The sequence below is a fragment of the Rhinoderma darwinii genome, chromosome 3 (assembly GCF_050947455.1).
Source record: "Rhinoderma darwinii isolate aRhiDar2 chromosome 3, aRhiDar2.hap1, whole genome shotgun sequence".
NCBI lineage: Eukaryota > Metazoa > Chordata > Amphibia > Anura > Rhinodermatidae > Rhinoderma > Rhinoderma darwinii.
In genome coordinates, this window is record NC_134689.1 from 74,755,205 (window position 1) to 74,781,116 (window position 25,912).

The 25,912-nt window shown below is 40.1% G+C and overlaps 1 protein-coding gene across 1 annotated transcript in view; it reads right to left on the reverse strand.

Annotated features, from left to right (window-relative positions):
- The window catches only part of LCP2 (lymphocyte cytosolic protein 2), a 353,127-nt gene that overhangs the window by 260,347 nt on the left and 66,868 nt on the right, over positions 1-25,912 (reverse strand). Inside the window, exon 2 of the mRNA XM_075859992.1 lies at positions 11,968-12,033. Within this exon, the coding sequence (XP_075716107.1) occupies positions 11,968-12,033 (66 nt within the window). The remainder of the gene's footprint in view (positions 1-11,967; positions 12,034-25,912) is intronic.

Here is a 25,912-nt window from a genome sequence, read left to right on the forward strand (position 1 = left end):
GTGAGGAGGTTGAAACCTTGTGGGTGGAACTAGAAAGGGAGGTAAACACTGAAAAAATTACTTTTGGTGTAATCTATAGACCCCCCAATATAACTGAGGAGATGGAAGGTCAGCTGTATAAACAGATGGAGCGGGCTGCACAGGCGGGTACTGTAGTGATAATGGGAGATTTTAATTTCTGGGATATTAATTGGAGTCATGGTTCGGATTCAACTGCAAAGGGGAGACATTTCCTCAACCTGTTGCAGGAAAATTTTCTGGGACAGTTTGTGGAAGACCCGACTAGAGGTGAACCTCTGTTGGATCTGGTGATTTCTAATAATGCAGAGCTTGTTGGGAACGTCAATGTTCGTAAAAACCTCGGTAACAGTGGTCATAATAAAGTTATATTTTACCTATACTGTAAAAAACAGACTTAGGCTGGGAGGGCAAAAACATTTAATTTTAAGAAAGCCAATTTCCCCAGGATGAAGGCTGCAATTCAGGATATAGACTGGGAAGAACTAATGTCAAATAATGGGACAAATGATAAATGGGAGATTTTCAAATCTACTTTGGGTTATTATAGTGCAAAATTTATTCATATAGGTAACCAGTATAAACGACTAAAATTAAATCCCACATGGCTTACACCTTCTGTGAAAGGGGCAATACATGACAAAAAAAGGGCATTTAAAAACTACAAATCTGAGGGTACATCTGCAGCCTTTGTAAAATATAAAGAGCTTAATAAAATCTGTAAAAATGTAATAAAATTAGCAAAAATACAAAATGAAAGGCAGGTGGCCAAGGATAGTAAAACAAATCCCAAAAAATTCTTCAAGTATATAAATGCTAAAAAGTCAAGGTCTGAACATGTAGTACCCCTAGATAATGGTAATGGGGAGTTGGTCACAGGGGATCAAGAGAAGGCAGAGTTACTAAATGGGTTTTTTAGCTCTGTATATACAACTGAAGAAAGAGCAGCTGAAGCCAGTGCCAGTGCTGTTAATATATCAGTTGATATACAGAATTGGATGAATGTAGATATGGTCCAAGCTAAATAAAATAAAATAAATGTGCACAAGGCCCCGGGACCAGATGGGTTACACCCTAGAGTTCTTAAAGAGCTTAGTTCAGTTATTTCTGTCCCCCTCTTCATAATATTTAGAGATTCTCTAGTGACTGGTATAGTGCCAAGGGACTGGCACACTGCAAATGTGGTGCCTATTTTCAAAAAGGGCTCTAGGTCTTCCCCGTGTAATTATAGACCAGTAAGCTTAACATCCATCGTGGGGAAAATGTTTGAGGGGCTATTGAGGGACTATATACAGGATTATGTAACAAAAAATAGTATTATAAGTGACAGCCAGCACGGTTTTGCTAAGGACAGAAGTTGTCAAACTAACCTAATCTGTTTTTATGAAGAGGTGAGCAGAAGCCTAGACAGAGGGGCCGCTGTGGATTTAGTGTTTTTGGACTTTGCAAAGGCATTTGACACTGTCCCTCATAGACATCTAATGGGTAAATTAAGGACTCTAGGTTTAGAAAATATAGTTTGTAATTGGATTGAGAATTGGCTCAAGGACCGTATCCAGAGAGTTGTGGTCAATGATTCCTACTCTGAATGGTCCCCGGTAATAAGTGGTGTACCCCAGGGTTCAGTGCTGGGACCTCTATTATTCAACTTATTTATTAATGATATAGAGGATGGGATTAATAGCACTATTTCTATTTTTGCAGATGACACCAAGCTATGTAATATAGTTCAGTCTATGGAAGATGTTCGTGAATTGCAAGCAGATTTAAACAAACTAAGCATTTGGGCATCCACTTGGCAGATGAAGTTTAATGTAGATAAATGTAAAGTTATGCATCTGGGTACTAACAACCTGCAGGCATCATATGTCCTAGGGGGAGCTACACTGGCGGATTCACTTATTGAGAAATATCTGGGTGTACTTGTAGATCATAAACTAAATAACAGCATGCAATGTCAATCAGCTGCTTCAAAGGCTAGCAGGATATTGTCATGTATTAAAAGAGGCATGGACTCGCGGGACAGGGATGTAATATTGCCACTTTACAAAGCATTAGTGAGGCCTCATCTAGAATATGCAGTTCAGTTCTGGGCTCCAGTTCATAGAAAGGATGCCCTGGAGTGGGAAAAAATACAAAGAAGTGCAACGAAGCTATTTAGGGGCATGGAGAATTTAAGTTATGAGGAAAGATTAAAAGAATTAAACCTATTTAGCCTTGAAAAAAGACGACTAAGGGGGGACATGATTAATTTATATAAATATATTAATGGCACATACAAAAAATATGGTGAAATCCTGTTCCATGTAAAACCCCCTCAAAAAACAAGGGGGCACTCCTTCCGTCTGGAGAAAAAAAGGTTCAACCTGCAGAGGCGACAAGCCTTCTTTACTGTGAGAACTGTGAATCTATGGAATAGCCTACCGCAGGAGCTGGTCACAGCAGGAACAGTAGATGGCTTTAAAAAAGGCTTAGATAATTTCCTAGAACAAAAAAGTATTAGCTCCTATGTATAGAATTTTTTCCTTCCCTTTTCCCGTCCCTTGGTTGAACTTGATGGACATGTGTCTTTTTTCAGCCGTACTAACTATGTAACTATGTAACTATGTAACTATGTAATCAACCTATATCAAACAAGCAATTGTCATAATGAGAAATCCAACAAAACACTATGTTCCAAAGTCCTTTATCTGACTTTGCTCCAGACATTCTTTCGTAGAGTGTCATCTTCACGCAATGGAAGAGCAGTATATTTTCTTAGGCCTCATGCACACTTCAGTTTTTTCCTTCAGGGTGCTATCCGTTTTTGTCACTGATAGCACCCTGAACCCATTCATTTCTAGTGGACCCACTAGGCCGTACCGCCGCAGCGGGGAGGCAGCTGGCCAAACAACAGGACACCCCAGAAATACAATGTCCCGCACAAGGGTACCTGAATAGTCCAGATGGTGGCCGCAGCTCTGGCACAGATGAGATGGGTGCAGCAGATGGCGCCAAACGTGGCGGATGACACGGGACGTGGCAGATTCCTCCGGACGTGGCAGATGACACAGAAAGTAGCGGATTCCTCCGGACGTGGCAGATGACACAGGACGTGGCAGATTCCTCTGGACATGGCAGATGACACAGGACGTGGCACGACTAGATAATAGGGCAAAGCACAGGAAACAGGAACGGGGAACAAGGTACGGGTAACAACAGGAACGGGAAACACTAAGGGACCATTTGCAAGACAGACTGGGAAAACTAACAACGCTCAGACATCGAACTAGGGGGCTGGACCCCTCTTATAGCCCAGGGTACTCATGGGTCAAAGGTCGTTCAAGATGTCCGGTGCGCGCGCTGCCCCTTTAAGAGCGGGGACGAGCGTGCGCGCGCACCCTGCGGGCTCCGGCGGAGGTGAGTGGATGTAAGCGCTGGCGTCTCCTAAGGAGGAGGCTGGGGCCAGCGCTTGCCGACTCGTGGCTGCGGCTGTCAGCGGGAGGCTGGAGCTGACAGCCCGCAGCCACGGACATTACACATGTCCTACTTTGCTCAGTGATTCAGTGACCGTGTGGCCCATAGAAGTCAACGGGTCAGTGAAAAAAACGGATGGCACACGGAAGGCTTCCGTGTGCCGTCCGTTTTTGACGGATCCGTTGCCATAGCAACGGCTGGGTGAGCAAAAGTTCACAGACTCACAGACTACAGTAAACATTCATTCCTGAAGATAGGCTCATATTTTCACTCCAAAACACCCAAAAAACCAAAGTAAGCCAAGCAGAGTAATCTCAAACTGTTCTCTATGCTCTGAATGCTACAGAAAACAGCACCAAAAACTTATTGTAAACTTTCTATGGGTGTTTCCTGGGACATGTGACAGGTTCAAATGAAGTTCACATCCGTTTTTTAAATGGAAAAACGGAAGCCAAACGGAAGCAAAACGTCCGTGTAAAACGGAAACACGGAACGGAAACGGAGTGCGCACGGAAACAAAAACGGACACACGGATCCGTCAAAAACGGCCGAGAAAACTGTGATGGAAGTGTGCATGAGGCCTTATTACTGCTACAGCTGTAGCTTAAGGCCTCATGCACACTTCCATCACCGTTTTCTCGGCCATTTTTGACGGATCCGTGTGTCCGTTTTTGTTTCCGTGTGCACTCCGCTTCCGTTCCGTGTTTACGTTTTACACGGACGTTTTGCTTCCGTTTGGCTTCCGTTTAAAAAACGGTTTTGAACTACATTTGAACCTGTCATATGTCCCAGGAAACACCCATAGAAAGTTTACAAGAAGTTTTTGGTGCTGTTTTCTGCAGCTTTCAGGGCATAGAGAACAGTTTGAGATTACTCTGCTTGGCTTACTTTGGTTTTTTGGGTGTTTTGGAGTGAAAATATGAGCCTATCTTCAGTAATGAATGTTTAATCTGTGAGTCTGTGAACTTTTGCTCACCCAGCCGTTGCTATGGCAACGGATCCGTCAAAAACGGACGGCACACGGAAGCCTTCCGTGTGCCATCCGTTTTTTTCACTGACCCATTCACTTCTATGGGCCACACGGTCACTGAATCACTGAGCAAAGTAGGACATGCTCTACTTTGCACGGAATGGAACAACGGATCCGTTTAAATAACTGAAGTGTGCATGGGGCCATTGAAATGAATGGGTTCAGGGTGCCAAGAGTGACAAAAACGGATAGCACCCTGAAGGAAAAAACTGAAGTGTGCATGAGGCCTAAGGAACTATTAAAGCGGAGAATGCGAGTCTGGTGGAATAAGGTGTTGTTGGAACAATATCTTACTAAAGAATTGATCCCGAGAGGTTTGCGTGTTCAGGTGTTTCCGTCCTTCCCTGTTGATGACCTGACTCTGAGATCCCGATGGGAGGAAGCCTGTAAATCATGCTCCCAGACATTCATAGAACTTCTCATTGGATGGGACAAAAAGCAATTGGATGAAATGGAAAAATTAATATTACCTTTACAGGATAAAATCAAAACTGATTTAAATCCTGAACTCCTTGTGAAATTTGAACATGAGTTGAGTACTGAGTACGCGAAATAGGAAAATGACATAAAAGCATTTAAGTAAAAAAAAATTGAACGTGATCTACTGGATTTTCAGGAGCAAAGAGTGTATAAATGGCAAAGGAGGGGTCCTCCTATGATGGGACGCTCTGAATCTCTATCATCATTGGAGAGCATGGCGTCTGGCACATCACAGGGAAATGTCTCTATGAGAACTAGAGCATATGAAAGGAGACAGACTCCAATAAAAAGAAAATTTAATACAGCGGATCAAAGTATGGGAGGCGAGATGAAGGTAACTAACCTTTCTGATATTATACTAACTTCGAGTCAGAAATCTGTGCTCTCTTTAGGCCTAACATTCTGTCCTGTGTCAGGATTTGATGACTTTACAGCCATCAAGGATGTTTTCTTGTTTGCAATAAAACTAATATATAAAAAATATTTTTCTAAAAATGATCATCATAATTTATTTACAGCACAGGAGGAATTGGAAGCAGTCCGGGCGTTAGAATCCCTACTTCAGGAACAAGAAGTGAGCACTGGCAAATTCCCAGTAAATATTCGTCCTCGCTCCACCACATTTCCACCCTTGTCTTTGAATCCATCAGTTGACATGTTTGTCAAGATGGTAACTGATGAGTTTCGAAAATTACCACAACAACGTGGGCATGATAATTTATCATGGGCACAACGTAAAGCTCTACACGAACTTAAGGAGATGAAGGGTGTGATTTTCAAACCGGTAGACAAGGGTGGAAATGTATGAACTAGAGGCATATAGACAATTGTGCGATGCTAGATGCTATAGACGCCTAAGCTCTAATCCAACTGAAGCTTTTAAGAGACAATAAGAAAGCATGCTTGCTGATGCATTTGATGATGACATTATCACAAAAACAATCCTTGAAGGGCTTACTGTAAAATTTCCGATCATTCGCACATTATATTTTCTACCGAAGGTACATAAAGACCAGAAGAGGCCTCCTGGGCGTCCTATTGTATCAGGCTGTGGGAGCTTATGCGAATCCATATGCCGTTTTTTGGACTTTTACCTTCGTCCTTGTGTTGAGGGTCTTCAATCATACATCAAGGACTCCACGGATGTTTTGAAACGTCTTGATGGTGTTATAATTGAGCAGGACATGTTTTTAGTGTCCTGCGATGTAGAATCTCTCTACACATGCATCGATCATGATCTTGGGCTCTCCGCGGTTTTACATTTTCTACAATCAGGGGATCATGATCAGGATCTGATCAATCTCCTCATTCGTCTAATGCGCTTTGTCCTTGAACGTAATTACTTTTTGTTTAGGGACAAATATTATCTGCAGCTACGTGGGACGGCTATGGGTGCCACGTGTGCATCGTCTTATGCGAACTTGTTTTTGGGCTTTTGGGAACAAGAGGTTGTAAGAATGTATGGATATGGTTTCGGGTAATGTTGTCAGTTGGATGCGCTTTATTGATGACATTTTGTTCATCTGGCAGGACACACGAGCGGAATTGGACAAGTTCCTAGTCATTCTTAATACCAACGCATGTAATATCAAATGAACTAATATGATCAGTCAGTAATTCATGGAATTCCTGGACATTAAGATCACAGTATTACCAATGGGCAATTTGAGTACTACAATTTTTCGCAAAAAAACGGCGGTAAATGCACTGTTACATGCATCCTCGTTCCATCCCTCACATACGATTCGTGCCATTCCTACAGGCCAATTTTTGCGGGCACGACGTGTGTGTGACTCACAATTGAATTTTGAAAATGAATCCCAGTGTTTAAAGGCTCGTTTCGTTCAACGTGGATATCGTAAAGATGATATAGAGAGAGGATATCAAAGAGTGCATCAAACTGATCGTAATAATCTTCTTATCCAACAACAACGGAAAAAGAAAAATAATGAGGACACGGTAAGGCTTATCACCACATACAATACGCAGTGGTCCGAAATGCAGAAAATTGTGACCCGCTTTTGGCCCATCTTATTGACAGACCCTGATTTAAAGAGGTATTTACCTCCAAGACCCCAATTAACAGCCAAAAGGAGCAAAACTTTGAGGGACCATCTAGTCCGAAGTCATTATACTGCTCCAAATTCAAACATATATTTGTATGGCTCCAAGGGACCAAAGTGGGGATCTTTCTCCTGTGGCCACTGCTCCATCTGTGATTTGATGCCCGTGTGGTCTCTCTTATATTGGCATGACTACGAGGGAACTCAAAGTACGTATCCAGGAACATGTAAGAGACATTAAAAGGGCAGGAAGAATTGAAGCAAATGACTTGGATATGATTAACAAACTCAAATCTATTCCCAGACATTTCGGAGACCATCATAACAACAGGTGGCAGGATTTAAAAGTACATGGGATGGATAAGATCATTATTGGATCACGAGGCGGCGACACCTTTCGCAAACTTGAGCACATTGAATGTAAGTGGATAACGAAGCTTAACACCAGCTCACCTTATGGTCTAAATGAGAAGTTGTCTTTCGCATCCTTCTTGTGATATGTTTCCGGGGCCCTATAGCATAATTTTTTATTGTGTTATTTTATTGTGTTTATATGCAATGATGGGATGATAGATGATAGAGTCATATTTTATGACCATACTGTTGCGTTTGGGACGCAATGTTATGTTGGTGGAGTATGGACATTTAGGCACAGTGATATTTATATCAATTATTTATCTTATCTTTTATATATTTTTTACAGATGTCATGGCTACTTATGCTACATGCGGAAGCTTACCAATGGAGACTGCTTTATAATATATAGTCTATGTGATTGATTTGTGTTTAGGTTTATGGAAGGGGCTTGACTATGTGAGGGTCTTTTATTCATCTAAAGGGAGTGGTAGTTGTATGTCTTTTATGTACTCAGATTGAATATATCCATGTGATGGTCTTGCTCTCTGACACCCTTTTCAGCTTTCTCAAGGGGTAGGTATTGGTATCTTTGATACCTTCTATATATTTTTTATTTATGAATATTGACATATTATGATGCACATTGAATACTAACATTTATGCACTTTTGTATATTTATTACACATACTACTGATACAGTGGGTGATATATTTATTTATGCACTAGTGCACATTTATTATGCTCATACAATAGCGGCAATCCCATATATTGTATGAAGTATGAAATATTTAGATATATAATATGATTTCTGTGTATATATGCTTCGATTTATCTTATTCATTTTATATCTATTTATTATTTTTGTATAGACACTGGTTACATATTCATATATTTTTTTCTGTTATATCACGTATATATGTGACCACTGGTTTATTCTGATATTACACACATTCCTCCACAATTATGCACTTTATCACACTTCACACATATACACAACATCATATTTTTATAAATCTCTTTGATTCACTAATTAATGTATGATATCTAGATTTTACGATATCTAAAGATATGGATTTTAGCATAAATATTTATTTTTACATTTTATTTCTCTACACCTTTATGAATTTTTTGTAAACATAGTTATATATATATATCTTTTTTTTTGTAAAACACGTAGAGTATAATCATTTGCTCAATGTATATGTAATGTATTTTTTGACTAATAGTGTTATATATTTTTCAGGTGCAGTCTTAATCCTCCTTCTCACATTAATATGTATCTTTTCCTAATAAACTATTATTCTTTCTGTTTTCACTCTCACTTGCACGTGTGTTCACTTACCCTGTTCACTTTTCTATTTGCACTACTACTTACTTGTCTAGAATATTTATATGGCTTTTTAATATATATTCCTATGAGGTTTTAAGATTAGGATGTCGCTATTTTGATAATTACATGTATTTATCACTTATATATATATATATATATATATATATATATATATATATATGTATCATTTCATTCTTATTATGTATTTAGGTGTGTATATGTGTATTTTCTATGTATCTATTTATTGGATATCGCTATCTGAGTAATAATATGCACTTATTGGATATTTATGCAACCTTTTATTTATTTGTGTAGATTCAGATGTATATATATGTACTGATGTATTTATATTTATAAGGGTATATTGCACTTTGGCTCTGATCTATGTCGGTATCTATATGTACTGGGTTATCTATGTGTAAACGGTTTAGAAACACGATCCAATGATATTGGTCAAATTGTAGTATGGCTTTCGTCTCTCAGTGTTGAGGCACGCCCTCTATCCTCCGACATTCATACGTAACAATCTGGCATTATGCCACTCTTTATGATGGCACCTGACTTGGATGGTGTAGCTCCTCCTCTGGCCTCTCGACGCCTGGCCTCTCGACGCGCACGCGCAGTACATACACTTAGGGAGACCGTCGTTATAGGCTACGATTCCGGCACCCGGTTGAGCACCTTTTGCGCATGCGCAATTCTGACAGTTATAGCGTCTTACGAATCCAGCCCTTGTCCACAGCTGAAATCTTCCGGTCCTGTGATATGGTAGGCATTGATATAAAGATAATTATAAATTCCTACAACCCGTGTATACTCCTTGTTTATTGGTTGCCGACACAGTCTACTACCAGTTTGTCCCATACTTAAAGGTGATTGTTATCCCATAAGTTAGTACCCCTTGAGAAAGCTGACAGCAAAACGCGCGTCGGGGGCGTCTAGGGTGGTTATACACTATTTTTGGGACATATCATGCAGTCTACAGGTTGGTGCAGTTCTTTGGGTCTTTTACTTTGGGCTCTCTTTCATGGCTGTTAAGCAGTGTTTACATACTGTCCATTGCTGTATCTTTGAACTTAGGTTGTAGCCTTGTTTGGGTATATATGACTATTGTGTTGTTTGCCTATCCATACTACTTATGCTATACTCTTTGGCTTGGATTGAGACGACTGTACCGTACCACATCACATGATGTTTATGTTTGCTAGCATGTTATCTGCATATGTCCCTGGTGTATTTCCACGCTATTCTTTTATTGCTTGTATCATTGATTTTATCTTTTGATGGCCAATACATTGTTATGTTTAATTCAATAAAGTTTTTGTTATATTTTCATGGTACAAATTGTGTGCTGTATATTATTTATCCAGTTGTGGGTATATTATATATGTCTTCATATTTCGTGATAGGTATTCATCCCTTGAGGACTGAGCCTGTTTTGGCCTTGAGGACGAAGCCGATTTTTTCAAATCAGACATGTGTTACCTTATCTTATACTCATTTAAAGTTCATACCACTTATAACGGTGGTTTATACTCCTCAGATATAGTAAACCAAAAACCAAACACATTAGGAGCTTGAAACCAGAAATGATAACCATATAATTTAAAATTGTATAAATACTTTATTAAATTCTCATGTTAAAAATTAAATATTTACATATCATGAAAATAAACATTTACTACAGAATATATCAAAGAACAATAATATCAACAATTGGCAACGCTTATTATATTGTACTGGACTAAGAAAATCATGTATGATAATGTCTATATAACATGTGACAAGCTTTAGGCTGGGTTCACACGAGCACATTAACGTCCGTAATGGATGGACGTATTTCGGCCGGAAGTCCCGGACCGAACTCAGTGCAGGGAGCCGGGCTCCTAGCATCGTAGTTATGTACGACGCTAGGAGTCCCTCTCTCTCTATGGAACTACTGTCCCGTACTGAAAACATGATTACAGTACGGGACAGTTGTCCTGCAGAGAGGCAGGGACTCCTAGCATCGTACCTAACTATGATGCTAGGAGCCCGGCTCCCTGCACTGAGTTCGGTCCGGGACTTCCGGCCGAAATACGTCCGTTCATTACGGACGTTAATGTGCTCGTGTGAACCCAGCCTTATAGTGATAGTATAGGTCTGTGTCAGAATGCTAGCAAGTTTAAGGAGTTACTCAACGCTGAAGAACCAACCATGTGTTTTACTTGTGAAAAAGCAGAGTCCCTGCATATATAAAGAAAGGAACACTCAGGGATGAATATATCACTATTACAATGGTATGTCCTCATACATTATACATAGTCTGCTGATTAAATGTTTTTTATATAAGTATAACAGCATCCATATGAAATAACTTACTTATCCTTAGATGATATTGGTTTTAAGCGTGTGCTGCGCCTCGACACGCGTTTCCCTTAGTAATCCTCAGGAGGCGTGCACGCCCCAATGCGTATGGGGCTCTGAAGCAGATGGATGTTCTCTGCTCCTATGCTAACAAAAGTGCTTAGAAAAAAAAAAGGCTTAAATTTGCACGACAGTATCGGAATTGGACCACCGATGATTGGCAAAGTGTTGCCTTCTCCGATGAATCACATTTTCTGCTTCATCGAATGGATGGACGTTGGTGTGTAAGGCGAGAAACAGAGAAACATCAGAGAACAAACACCCTGCAACCAATGCTGGAAGAACACAAGCTGGTGGCAGCAGTGTTATGGTCTGGGGAATTTTTCACGCCATTCTGTGGGCCCACTCATCCATGTGGAAGGAACTCTGAACCGATTTGGGTATGAATCCACCGTTGCAGATCACATCAACCCATACATGCTGTTTGTCTGCCCTGGGGCAGATGGAATCTTCCAGCAAGACAATGCAACATGTCACACGGCTAGAAATTTCCAACAGTGGTCGGAAGAGCACGACCAAGACTTCCAATTACTATCCTGGTCCCCTAATTCGCCAGATTTGAACCCAATTGAGCATCTGTGGGACCACCTCGATCGTCTTGTTCGCTCTATGGATCCTCCCCCGCGCACCCTCTAATAAATGTAGGATGCACTGCAGTCAGCATGGCTCCATATACTTGAGACAACCTACAAGCACCTTATTGAGTCACTCCCAGCCCGTCTAAGTGCTATCCGTGCTGCACACGGCGACTACTCTGGATATTAACTGGTACTCATAATAATATGACTCGACTGTGTATATATAAAACAAGTTAAAAAAAAACATACCTTAGTGGGAAAAATCCTTTCTTTTCTTCTTTTTTAATAATTTCTTGTTGAATTTTTATTAGCATTCTAAAAAAAATAGAGAGAAATAATTAATAAAGGGTATGTCCACATACAAACAATAGGAAGAAAACGTAGAAGTCATTTCTTTATATTTCTTCTTCCTTTTTGGATTCACTTATGACTTTTGCTCCAAAAACTGCTCTATATCCTTCTCAATCGCGGCCGGTCACCCCTGACGAAGCCGTGGTGAAAGGAGCGTCAGGTCTGTGGTGGTGTACCCTGGACTTGTTCCTCCTTTCAGCTACTATTGCGGTAATTTTGTATTTTTGTAAATATTTATGTATTTTTCGGGGGCTGCCAATTATCTATTGAGGTCTTATGTACCCCTTTTGTGACTTATTTCGCTTATATTTTTTTTCAGGCCTTGACACAATCTACCTGTCCGGGTTACCATATGTTTTTTACTCCTTCTTTGCAAAGATTTTGGTTTTATCTAATGCCTTTTAAAGTGTTTTTTATCACTTATTATTTACATACGATTAACCCCTTCCCGATCACCCCACGTAGATTAACGGGTTTAAGAGCTGGTCCTTATGCCTGCAGCCCGTTAATCTACGTGTGCTCCTAAGGCTGGATTCACACGAAGTCATTACGTCCGTAATTGACGGACGTATTTTGTCCGCAAGTCCCGGACCGAACATCATGTTTTCAGTACGGGACAGTTGTCCGGCAGCGAAGCAGGGACTCCTAGCGTCGTACATAACTATGATGCTAGGAGCCCGACCTCGTGTGAACCCAGAGCACACAGATGCTCCCCACAGCCCGGCATCTCCCAGCTACTAGCAGCCTTAGTACTGGGGGAAAACATTGAGTCGGATCACAGCGGTGATCTGAACCGATTAACCCCTTAATTACGGCAGTCAATAGTGACCGCCGCATTTAAGTTGTTAGAGCAACATCGGCACCCCGCTACGCGATTGCGGGGGGGCGATTGTTGCGGGGGGGCGATTGCTATGGCAACCGGAAGCCTAAGAAAGGCTTCGGGTCTGCCATCTATTGAAGGTGATTACGTCCTACCAGAGGCAGGACCCAATGTGCCTCCTGTCAGTGTGAAACTGACAGGTATAATACCCTGCATTACATAAGTATTGCAGGGTATTATGACAACGATCCAACAATTGGATCTTCAAGTCCCTAGAAGGACTAAAAAAAAAAAAAAGTTACAAAAAATGTACAAAAGTAAAATGTCAAAATAATAAAATTTAAAAATTGCCTTTTTTCCCTTATAAAGTCCTTTATTATTAGAAAAAATTAAAAATAAATAATTAAACTATGCATAATTGGTATCGCTGCGTCCGTAACGGCCTGAACTATAAACATATAATGTAATTTATCCCGCACGGTGACCGCCATAAAAAATAATTCAAAAACTATACCAGAATCTCTATTTTTAGTCACTTCAGCTCCCAAATAATTTTCATAAATAGGGATCAAAAAGTCGCATGTACCCAAAAATTGTACCAATAGAAACTACAGCTGGTTCCGCAAACAAGCCCTCACAAAGCTTTCCTGATAGAAAAATAGTTGTGGCTGTTAGAATATGGCGACACAAAAACGAAATAATTTTTTTAAAACCGAGATTTTATCGTGCAAACACCATAAAACATAAAAAACCTATATACATATGGTATCGCCGTAATCGCATCAACCCACAGAATAAACGAAATATGTCATTTATAGCGCACGGTGAACGCCGTAAAAAAAAAGAATAAAAAACAATAGAAGTTTTGACAGCCTAATTCCACTAAATTCAGCAAAAAACCTATGGGATCAAAATGCTCACTATACACTTAGACAAATTCTTTTTAGGGCTGTAGTTTCCCAAATGGGGTGACTTCTGGAGGGTGTCCACTGTTTTGGTCCCTCAGGGGCTTTGCAAATGCGACATGGCACCCGAAAACCAACTGAGTAAACTTGAGCTCCAAAAGCCAAATAGCGCTCCTTCGCTTCTGAACCCTGCTGTGTGTCCAAACAGCCGTTTATTACCACATATGGGGTATTGCCGTAATCAGGAGAAATTGCTTTACAAATCTTGGGGTGCTTTTTCTTCTTTATTGCTTGTAAAAATGTATAATTTCTAAGTTTTATTGAATAAAATTTAGATTTTCATTTTTACGGACTAATTCCACAAAATTCAGCAAAAAACCTGTGGGGTTAAAATGCTCACTACACCCCTTGATTAATTCCTTGAGGGGTGTAGTTTGCCAAATGGTGTCTTTTTGGAGGTGTTTCCACTGTTTTGGCACTACAAAACCTCTTCAAACCTGACATGGAGCCTAAAATATATTCTAATAAAAAGGAGGCCCCAAAATCCACTAGGTGCTTCTTGCTTCTGAGGCCGGTGCTTCAGTCCATTAGCGCACTAGAGCCACATGTGGGATATTTCTAAAAACTGCAAAATTCGAGTAATATATATTGAGTTGTGTTTCTTTGGTAAAACATTTTGTGTTACAGAAAAAAATGGATTAAATTGGATTTTCCGACGACAAAAAAAAAGAAATGTGTCAAATTTCTGTGAAATACCTAAAAGGTTAAGAAACTTTCTAAATGCTGTATTGAATACTATAAGGGGTGTAGTTTTTAAAATTTGGTGACTTATGGGAGTTTCTATATATAAGGCCCTCAAAGCCACTTCAGAACTGAACTGGTACCTATAAAAATAGGTTTTGGAAATTTTCTTTAAAATGTGAGAAATTGCTGCTAAAGCCTTGTAACGTCCTAGAAAAATAAAATAATGTTCAAAAAACAATGCAAATATAAAGTAAACATATGGAATATGTGAAATAGTAACTATTTTGTGTGGTATTTTCTGTGTTTATTTTGTCTGTCTTACAAGCAGATAAATTTAAAATGAGAAAAATCATAATTTTTGCAAATTTTCTTTACATTTTGGTGTTTTTCACAAATAAGCAATGAATTTATTGACCAATTTCTTCCACTAGCAGAAAGTACAATATGTCACGAGAAAACAATCTCAGAATCGCTTAGATAGGCAAAAGCATTCCAGAGTTATTACCACATAAACTGACACATGTCAGATTTGAAAAAATGGGGCTGGTCCTGAAGGCCAAAATGAGCTCGGTCCTGAAAGGGTTAAATAAACTTTGATCTAAATCTTTGCAAATTATCTTTGGTCATGTGATTTATATAGGTTTTGATTTAGGTATGGGTGATTGTCACACATAGACTGAGGAAAATGAGTGATGTAAGTGGAGAGTTGCTTTGAAACTCTGCATTGAACTGGTGCTCTACCAGATCTGCTTGCAAGAATAAAAAGGTGCCATCATAAAAAATAAGAACTGAAAGGGAGAAAACAGTATAAGGGCAGGGTGGAGTGTAAAGGGGAGAAAAAGAGCAAACCAAAGTGTTCCTTCAAGTGGGCAAAACTGCTTCTTTAATAATAAAATGTTTCTGCTGATCACAGCAAAATCGCATCCATTATGAAGTTTAATGTAGATAAATGTAAAGTTATGCATCTGGGTACCAACAACCTGAATGCATCATATGTCCTAGGGGGAGCTACACTGGCGGATTCACTTGTTGAGAAGGATCTGGGTGTACTTGTAAATCATAAACTCAATAACAGCATGCAGTGTCAATCAGCTGCTTCAAAGGCCAGCAGGATATTGTCGTGTATTAAAAGAGGCATGGACTCACGGGACAGGGATGTAATATTGCCACTTTACAAAGCATTAGTGAGGACTCATCTAGAATATGCAGTTCAGTTCTGGGCTCCAGTTCATAGAAAGGATGCCCTGGAGTTGGAAAAAATACAAAGAAGAGCAACGAAGCTAATTAGGGGCATGGAGAATTTAAGTTATGAGGAAAGATTGAAAGAATTAAACCTATTTAGCCTTGAAAAAAGACGACTAAGGGGGACATGATTAACTTATATAAATATATTAATGGCACATACAAAAAATATGGTGAAATCCTGTTCCTTGTAAAACCCCCTCAAAAAACAAGGGGGCACTCCCTCCGTCTGGAGAAAAAAAGGTTCAAGCTGCAGAGGCGACAAGGCTTCTTTACAGTGAGAACTGTGAATCTATGGAATAGCCTACCGCATGAGCTGGTCACAGCAGGGACAGTAGATGGCATTAAAAAAGGGTTAGATATTTTCCTAGAACAAAAAAATATTAGCTCCTATGTGTAGAAATTTTTCCTTCCCTTTTCCCGTCCCTTGGTTGAACTTGATCGACATGTGTCTTTTTTCAGCCGTACTAACTATGTAACTATATATGTGGCACAGTAGTGTGGTCTAGTGGCCACAGTCAATGGGCTGTTTTTTCTGTACAATCGGTCCATGCCAGAAGAGGAAAAGGGGTAATGAAATTTAGATTTAGACTAGATTTTACATTTTATGGCTGTAAAACAAATATTATTCAAAGACAGAGCTTGACTTTTTTTAGCCTTTAATTTAGGTTTTCTTTGATTTGAATGCTACACAATGAAAGCAAAAGTGCCATTTCTAAAAATATAAACTTAAATGTCAATGACAGTTGTGAGAAAGTCCACCAAACTGAATTATTTGACCTTTTCTACAGCAACTGTGAGTTTCTCATTAAAACCCATGGAAAGCATTTTCCATCAGTGAAAAAATACAGAGTGGTTGCCAAATGCAAATGTTTACAAGTGAATTATATAAATACTTTTACAGTTACTTAGCAAATACCGCATACCCAAGATTAGTTGTATTTTTGCTTCCTCTCCACAGCATGCTCATTCTTTTATGGATGTCAGCAGCAGATTTCACCCTTTTCACTGTAGAAGAGGTAAAATCTGCCGTGAATCCGTTACAAATTCTGCACCAAAATCTAGATTTTGCTGCACAAACTCTGCGGATTTGCTGCAAAAAATCTGAAAATAATCCGCGATGCGTATGCATTTTCATAGGTGCCCTGCACACGTAGAGTAATTGCTGTGGATTTTCCATCCAGGTTTATGGACAGAATATCCACAGCGTATTACGGAAGCAGCAAACTGGATGAGATATTAGAAATCTTATCCACATGCTGCTGAAAAAATCCCTGGAGAAATCAACCTGTAAAAATTGCAAGACTTGCTGCTTGTTTCCGTATTTCACTTCTCAATTGGGAAGTGAAATACGGAAACAAGCAGCAAGTCTTGTAATTTTTTTGCTTGGGAAAAGCTGTAAATTAGCAGCATGAATCACCCCAAACAGTATAATGTTACACATATTGGCCCAGCACACAGTATAATATTACCATAGGGGCCCAGTTTGCAGTATGATCTGTCACTGTCTGAGAATAACTCGTCGATGGTTTTACATATCTAAGTAATTCTGATGTTGTTTTTTCGTCACATATTGTACTTTCATTTGATTTAAATTTAGGTTGATACGGTTTACATTTATGTATTAAAAAACATCAAGAATGCCAAAGAAGTCTTTTTTTTTCTACTTTAAGTTGAACATGGAACATTTATATGTGTAATAGCAGTGGTCGCCGACCGCAGACCCCTCTCATCCTGCTGACGTCTCCCTCCTCGGATATGCCAGCACATGCGGCTGTCCTGCCCTGCAGTGACCTCTAGGGTGCGCGCACGGGAGCACAATCCCGGCCTTAAAGGGCCAGCAAGCGCACATGTAAAGAATTTACTAATTACTCCCAGATCACACTGGACTATAAAAAGGGCCCTGCCCTTTCACTCCTTGCCTGAGCGTTGTTTGTATTTCTATGTTAGTCCCTAATTGTATCCTGTTCCCAGTGTTCCTGTGCCATGCTACCTATATCCTGTATCCCGTGGCGTATTTGTTCCTGTACCCTCCCTAGTGTTGGAGTTGTGTTGTGCCGTCTGCTACGCCTGAGGTCATACACCATGTCTGGTGTCATCTGCCATGCCTGGTTCCTCCTGCCATGTTTTGCATCAACTGCTGTCAAAGTACCAGCTTGAATGATGGAAAACCCCAGAAATGACCCCATTTTAAAAACTAACCCCTCAAAGAATTTAGTTAGGGGTGTGATAATTTTTTGACCCCATAGCTTTTTTTGATGCATTTATCAGAATCATGCAGTAAGAATGAAAATTGGTTTTTATTTTTCAATAAGATGTAGCTACTTACCTGCAAACGCTGATGCTGCTGCAGAATCAACTGTAGCCTCTGGTGCCGATGTGTCCTCGCTCGTCCGACACGATGCAGGACCTGGGGCAGGAAGTGAGTGATGTCACAGCGTGATCTCACGAGAACACGCTGTGTCTGTGCACTGCCAGAAGCTGGGTGTTAACGAAGAGAAGTGGATGATGCTGATTCGTCAGCATCATACACTCCCATATACAAATCCCAGCTAGTAAAAGAAGTAAAAACGCCCAGATGTACGCACATAATACACGCCCAGTTGTACTTTTATTTTAAACACGCCCAGTTGTACTTTAGAAAGCCTCATTTGCATAAATATAAAAATGGTCATAACTTGGCCAAAAATGCTCGTTTAAAAAAAAAAAAAAAAACGTTACTCTTATCTACATTGCAGCGCCGATCTGCTGCAATAGGAGATAGGGGTTGCAAAATCTGGTGACAGAGCCTCTTTAAAGGAATAGTGTCCCGAAATTTTTTTTTTTAACATCAGTTTGATTTTAGACTTTTATTAAAAACTTTTATATTTATTTGTGTGTTTGTGTTTTACTTTTTTTTATTTTTACACTTTTTCTTCCCTATGGGGGCTGCCATTTTTTACTCCATTTCTGTATGTGTCGATTAACGACACATACAGACATGGAATACGGCAGCTTACAGTCCCATAGTGAATGCGAACGGGGCCCTATGGTGTACGCCGTCTGTGTGGGAACGGCGCATGCACCGCTCCCACACAGTCCAAGCTGAACTGAGTGCCGTCCGGCGCCATTTTCCTGTAGACCGGAAGTCGCGGCCGGACAGTAAGATTACTACTTCCGGTCGCGGCTTCCGGACTTGTGCACTTGGAGCAGCGGCAGCAGACGGAGCGGACGGACCGGAGGGAGCGGCGGCGGCAGGAGCAGGTAAGTGATTTCTATGTATGTTCGTGTTTCAGTGTGTGTTTACTAGTGTATGTAAACCTACTACACTGTGTTAGCTCAAAAAATGGCGACACACAGTGTAGGAGGTTTGACCGTTCAATCCCCTCGTTTCTCCCGGCACTAGCCAGGATAAAGGAGGGGGGGATTCTGAGAGCTCACTAGAGCGAGGGATTTTTTTCCAATTTTGCAGCATAAAGCAATGTGGTTGCTTTACCACATGCAATGCTGCAATTTTGGGAATTGCTCCATCTAGTGACCAGTGCTGGGAAATATTATAAATTAGAATCTAATTTATAATATTTCCTGACTCGTGAAAAAAATAAAAAAAATTAGAACAATGTTTAATCACCTACACACTAATTGTTTAACTAAAAAAAAAAAAACATTTTTTGCTAACAACACATTCCCTTTAAGGAGAAAAAGCTTGTAAAGCAATTTCTCCTAACAATACAGCAATCCCTCATATGTGGTTGTAAACTGCTGTTTGGACACACAGCAGGGCTCTGTAGGGAATGAGTGCCATTAGGCTTTTGGAGAACAGATTTTGCTGAACTGGTTTCTGGGGCCATGTCACATTTGCAGAGCCCCTGAAGTACTAGTTCAGTAGACATTTCCCAGATGTGACCCCAGTTTGCAAACTATACCCCTAAGTAATTAAATTAGGTGGGTAGTAAGCATTTTGATTCATCAGGTGTTTTATAGATTTTATTAGAATTGGGCCATTAAAATGTAAATCTGAGTTTTTTCCAATAATATGTCGTTTTAGCTACATTTTTCATTTTTACAAGGAATACAGGAGAAAAGGCACTTCAAAATTTGTTACACAATTTCTCTCGAGTGACACAAAACCCCATATGTTGTCGTAAACTGCTCTTTAGACACACGGCAAGGCTCTAAAGGGAAGGAGCTCAATTTTGTTTTTGGAGTGCAGATTTTTTTGTACATGCAGAGACTGAGGAAGACAAAGTTTGTCAGATACTGAATTAATTTGTTTTAAGACAATATAGGGACGCAAAAATCAAGGAGCTAACTTGAAACAGGGAGTCTACAGACGAAGGCTAGCCAAACCTTGTCCCCAGGACGGAACTAATGAGGAAATCTGTGCTTCTTGTCAGCATTTTTCTTGAAGCAAATAACCGCTTTATTCAATGACTCCTTAGTCTCTTGCCAGTTGTTCAGGAAATCAGCATTATAAATGTTGACTGCTAGGACTTCCAAGAGAGTAGGAACTGGAAGAGGAACTCTAGGATGTTGTCCGTATACTAGAAAATTAGACAGAGATGATTATGTCACGTATTTATTGGCATTGGGTTGAGGGTGGTAGGCAGACGAGAAGTCTAACTTAACTTCAAGTAACTTGCAGAGAGATCTCCAGAACCTAGAAGTAAATTTCACACGTCTGTAAGACACAATATGCTTAAGGGAGTTCATGCAAGCGAAATATATGTGCAATGAAAAGAGCAGCCGGACGGGTAGCGAGAAAATGGTCAGGTAGGGGTAAGAAGTGTGCCATCTTAAAAGATCAGCTACGACCCATATAACAATACAGGCAGAGGAACTTAGTAAGTCGATAATAAAATCAATAGGGATAGATGTGAGTCCAGGGAGAGATTCTGCAGGTCTTGATATTGGAGGAATAAGTTAATTTGAGAGAAAGACAAAGCCCAACGAGCCTGAAGAAGATTCAAACTATTTGCTGTCTGAAGGTACATTTTTATGGTCGGTGTAAATGGGATGACGAGCTCCTTCCAACAAATGTTTCCATTCTTAGACGGCCAACTTGATGGGCAGGAGTTTACGATCACCGATGCCATTTTTTTTTTCAGCTGGGAAGGCTTTGGAGAAAAATCTCACAGGAAAGGGTTTTACTTTTACCTCCTTTGAGAAGGAACAGCCCCCACTCCCACTGATAAATCGTGCATTTCCACAAGAAAATATTTACTTTGATCCGGTCTTTGGAGAACCGAGGCAGAGGAAATAGCTTTATTTAATCTGAGGAAAGCCGAGTTAGCCTCAGCCACGACAGCCACTATAATTTATTCCAGTTTTCTGGCGTAAATTATAATAAATTTGTCAGGCCGCTGTAGCCCTGCCCCCTTTGGTAAACCCCGTATTTTTTTCACAATGGAAGCGAGGGCGGCATAAAAGACCAAGGTTGCAAATTTAGACTTTTTTGGCCCTTTTGCAACATTTCTACGCCAGTAAATTGGTATAGAAAGGTTGATAAATTCCCCCCTGTGTTCAGCTCTAGTTTTAAATGCAATTTTTCATTCATCCTCTTCACAAATTTGAATTAAATTGTATGCGCCCCGTAAATCAAGCTTAGTGAAAATCTTTGCTCTCTGTAGTCAATCAAAAAGCCCAGAAATAATGACAGATGATATTTGTTTTGTTTTTTATTGTGATCTCATTGAGCCAGTCAATACAAGGCCATAAAGTACCGTCTTACTTCTTAAAACAAAAAAGCCGCCTCCAGCAGGGGATGAAGTTTGCAAATAAATCTACGCTCCTGTTTTTCCTTTATATCATGGCACATTGCTTCAGTCTCAGTAATAGACAAATTATATATCCTACCCTGAGGTGGTGTGCAATTGGGTATTCGTTCAGTGGCGCAGTCATAAGGTCTGTGAGGAGGAAGAGTCTCCACTTGGCATTTACAGAAGGCATCAGAAAAACTGTTATAAGGTTTCGACAAACTGTCTAAAAATTGTTCCACAGGTTGAGGCCTAGATATGGATGACAGGCATACATTGTTGGGGGCAAGTTTTATCCAATCGGGTTATCTTACCAGATACCCAATCTTTAACTGGAGAGTGTTTCTGTAACCAGGGACGCTCAGGAGAAGAGAACTGAGGGAATTCTTCAAAACATAGAAGGAAATGTGTTCTTGATGGAGTGCTCCCACATGCAAGGTTATGGGTTTAGTAAGTATGATTTTTTGGCAATAAATCTCCATCAACATAAGCAATGGAAAAACGTTTGTCCAACTGGAGCACAGGGATCCGATAATTGGAGACTAGAGATTGACAGAGACTATTGCCTGTGGAGCCAGAATCGAGATGCTTAATCTGGGAAGCGAGCTACAGGGGTGCACAGAAAAATCAGTAGGCCTTATTCACATAATGCAGTTTTGGTGTAGTTTCTTTGGTGCATTTTTAGAAGCCACAACCAGGAATGGATTTGAATCCCTAACTTTACAATCCACTCCTGGTTGTGGTTTCAAAAACTGCACCGAAAAACCGCACCAAACTGCACTGTGTAAATAAGGCCTTACTGTCATTTTTTTAAGAGATAGATCCACTGCCTAGGAAAGCCTCTCCTACTTGCCCTAGGAGTCAAAGTTTCCCAACCTCACCAGACAATCACTTAGAAAATTGATTTAAATCATCTAAAAAGCCAAATTTGTCAGTATGCTGGACTGACTGCTCGGCTGAGAGAGGCTCCTGTGTGCCTCTAATCTTAGCTTATCAAACTCTAATACCGATCACATCTAAGTTGTTCAACTTTAGGTTCAACTTTGACAAATGAAGTTTAAAGCTGATAAATGTAAGCAGGGGCGTAGCTAAAGGCTCATGGGCCCAAGTGGAAAATTTCAGCTTGGGCCCCCCTGCGTGCAACTTCTCTTTACACAGCCGACCATAGCACGTACGTAACTTTCAGCTGCATCGCTGGGTATCTTAAGTGACCCAGTGATGCAGCACTAGCAGCAAGGGGCGTTGCTAGAGTCTTAAAAGGTTTTGCCCCCCACAAAAAAAAATATACACATCGGAGCTAGCATATATAGATGACATACTTTAATAACACGACAGGCTTAGTTACAGCGGCTCAGCTCTATGTATGAATGTATACATAAATAATGTAGTCACTAAATAAAAGATACCAGTTCTACATAGAGAAAAGAGATTGGTTACATCCAGTGACTCACAGGTGACATCTAGCTGTTTACTTGCCCTTTACGTCTCTGGGCCAGACCGCCAAGATGTATTTTTCCAGCCCCGACTCGTCTGCACACAAACTTTTCATCCTGCTGCTACCTCCAATTCCCCCTATGAGTGCCACCTACAAAGAAATGGTGCCCCTCTTTGTGCCCCCCATACTTGTTCCACTTTTGTGTCCCATGGTAATAGTGCCCTCCATTCTGCCCCCACACAGTAATAATACCCTCTTTGTGCCGCCACAAATGGATAGATGCCATCTATGTGCTCCTACATAGTACAAATTCCCCCTGGGTAGTTGATTATTTTATTAATTGCAAGCTATTCAATTAAATGCATCGGATACTAAATAATGTTTAACCCCTTCCCGACGTAAACAACTTTCAGATTTTCATTTTCGTTTTTTCCTCCCCACATTCCAGAAGCTACAACGTCTTTATTTTTCCATCGATATAGTACTATGAGGGCTTGATTTTTGCGAGACGAGTTGTAGTTTTTCGTAGCACCATTTATTTTGCCGTATAATGTACTAGGAAATGGGAAAAAAATTATTTGTGGGGTAGAAAATGAAAAAAAACAGCGATTCCGCCATTGTTTTTTGCGCGCCGTTTTTACGGAATTCACTGTGCAATTATAACAACATGTTAACTTTATTCTGCGGGTCAATACGATTACGGCGATGCCAAATATGTATAGTTTTTTCTATATTTTATTACTTTTACAAGTAAAAACCGAAGTGTAAAAAAGAATTTATTTTTCGTCGCCAAATTCCGAGAGCTATAAGTATTTTATTTTTCCGTCGATTAAGTGGTATGAGGGCTTATTTTTTGCGGGATAAGCTGTAGTTTTTAATAATACAATTTTGGTGTACATTCGACGGTTTGATCACTTTTTATTTCATTTTTTGTGGGAGATTAGAGGACCAAAAAATAGAGATTCTGTCGTTTACAATAATTTATTTTTTTTACGGCGTTCACCGTGCGGGTTAAACGATAGATTATAATAGTTCAGACTTTTACGGACGCGTCTATACCAATTATGTTTATTTTTTTTACTATGCTCTAGGGGGAAAATGGGGGAAAATGGGAAAAGGAAAAAATGGAAAAAGGGAAAAATGGGAAAATTTTTGAACTTTTAATATTTTTTATTTTTTTTTTACACAAAAAAAAAACTTTATTTAACTAATTTTTACTTTTTTTATTAGTCCCCCTTGGGGACTTCAACCAGCGATCGTTAGATCGCTTGCACGATATACTGCAATACTAATGTATTTCAGTATATCGTGATTCTGACAGGCCAGAGGCAGGGCTTAACCCCTTAGTGACCAGCCCATTTTAGGCCCTAATGACCAAGCTATTTTATTCGTTTTTCTATAGTCGCATTCAAAGAGCTATAACTTTTTTATTTTTTTGTCTACATAGCTGTATGATGACTTGTTTTTTGCGGGATTAGTTGTAATTTTTAATAGCACCATTTTTGGGTACATATAATTTTTTTATTAACTTTTATTAACTTTTTTTGGGGGGATTATAAAAAAAACCTGAAATTCTGCCATTGTTCTATGCGTTTTTAAATTGACGCCGTTCACTGTGCGACGTAAATAACATGTTACCTTTATTCTACGATTACGGCGCTACCACATATGTAGAGGTTTTTTATGTTTTACGACTTTTGCACAATAAAAACACTTTTGAACTAAAATTATTTGTTTTTGCATCGTCGCTTTCCAAGAGCCGTAACTTTTTTATTTTTCCATCAATGTAGTGATTTTTTGGGCTTGTTTTTTGCGGGACGAGACGTAGTTTTGATTGGTACTGTTTTGGGGTGCATGGGACTTATTGATTCTTTTTTATTATGACTTTTTTGGGGGGCAACAGAAAAAAATTGCAATTTCGCCATAGTTTTTTGCGTTTTTTTTTTACGGTGTTCACCTTGCGGTTTAAATTACATATTAACTTTATTAATGGAGTCATTACGGTCGTGGCGATACCATATATGTGTACTTTTATTTATTTTTTACAATTTTACTAAATAAAACCACTTTTTATGGAAAAAAAATGGTTTTATTTATTTTTTTACTGTAATTTTTATTATTAATCTTTATTTCACATTTATTATTTATTTCACTAGTCCCACTAGGGGACTTTACTGTGCGATCTTCAGATCGCTGCTATAATGCTCTATTATACTTCGTATACCAGAGCATTATTGCCTGTCCGTGTAAATCTGACAGGCAATCTGTTAGGACGTGCCTCCGGCGCGTCCTAACAGGCATATGTCCAGGGCAGACCTGGGGGCTTTCATCAAGTCCCCGGCTGCCATGACACCCCATCGGAGACCCGCAATTGCATTTGCGGGCCGCCGATGGGTGACAGAGGGAGTTCACTCCCTCTGTAAACAAAGTTAAATGCCGCGGTCGCTATTGACGGCGGCATTTAACGGGTTAAACAGCCGCGATAGAAGTAAACTTTGATCGCTGGCGTTGGAGCAGGAGCTCAGCTGTCATCAGACAGCTGAGCCCCGGCTCCAGCCTGCACTGGGGACCCGTGCAGGACTTAGACTAGGCTCACGTGAAAAGGCGTCAGCCTAGCCTAAGGCCCCTGAGTGACGAACGTGAAAAGGCGTATTGTTGGTCACTAAGGGGTTAATAGGTGTACAAAGATGGCGGACCAGTCATAGCAACCATCGCCCCCCCGCGATTGCGTTGCGGGGAGCGCGATGAGCTGTCAGAGGGGGTCGCCCCCCTTTTTCTCACGATTTAAATGCTGCGGTTGGTATTGACCGCGGCATTTAACTAGTTAAACTAGCGGGATCGCGCTCGAGTGCGATGCCGCTAGTTACTCTGAAGTGTTGGCTGTAACATACACCGGTATCTTATGGAGCGAGTTCACTGCGTGAGCCCGCTCCATACTTCCCCTTCCCGGCTATGACGTAAC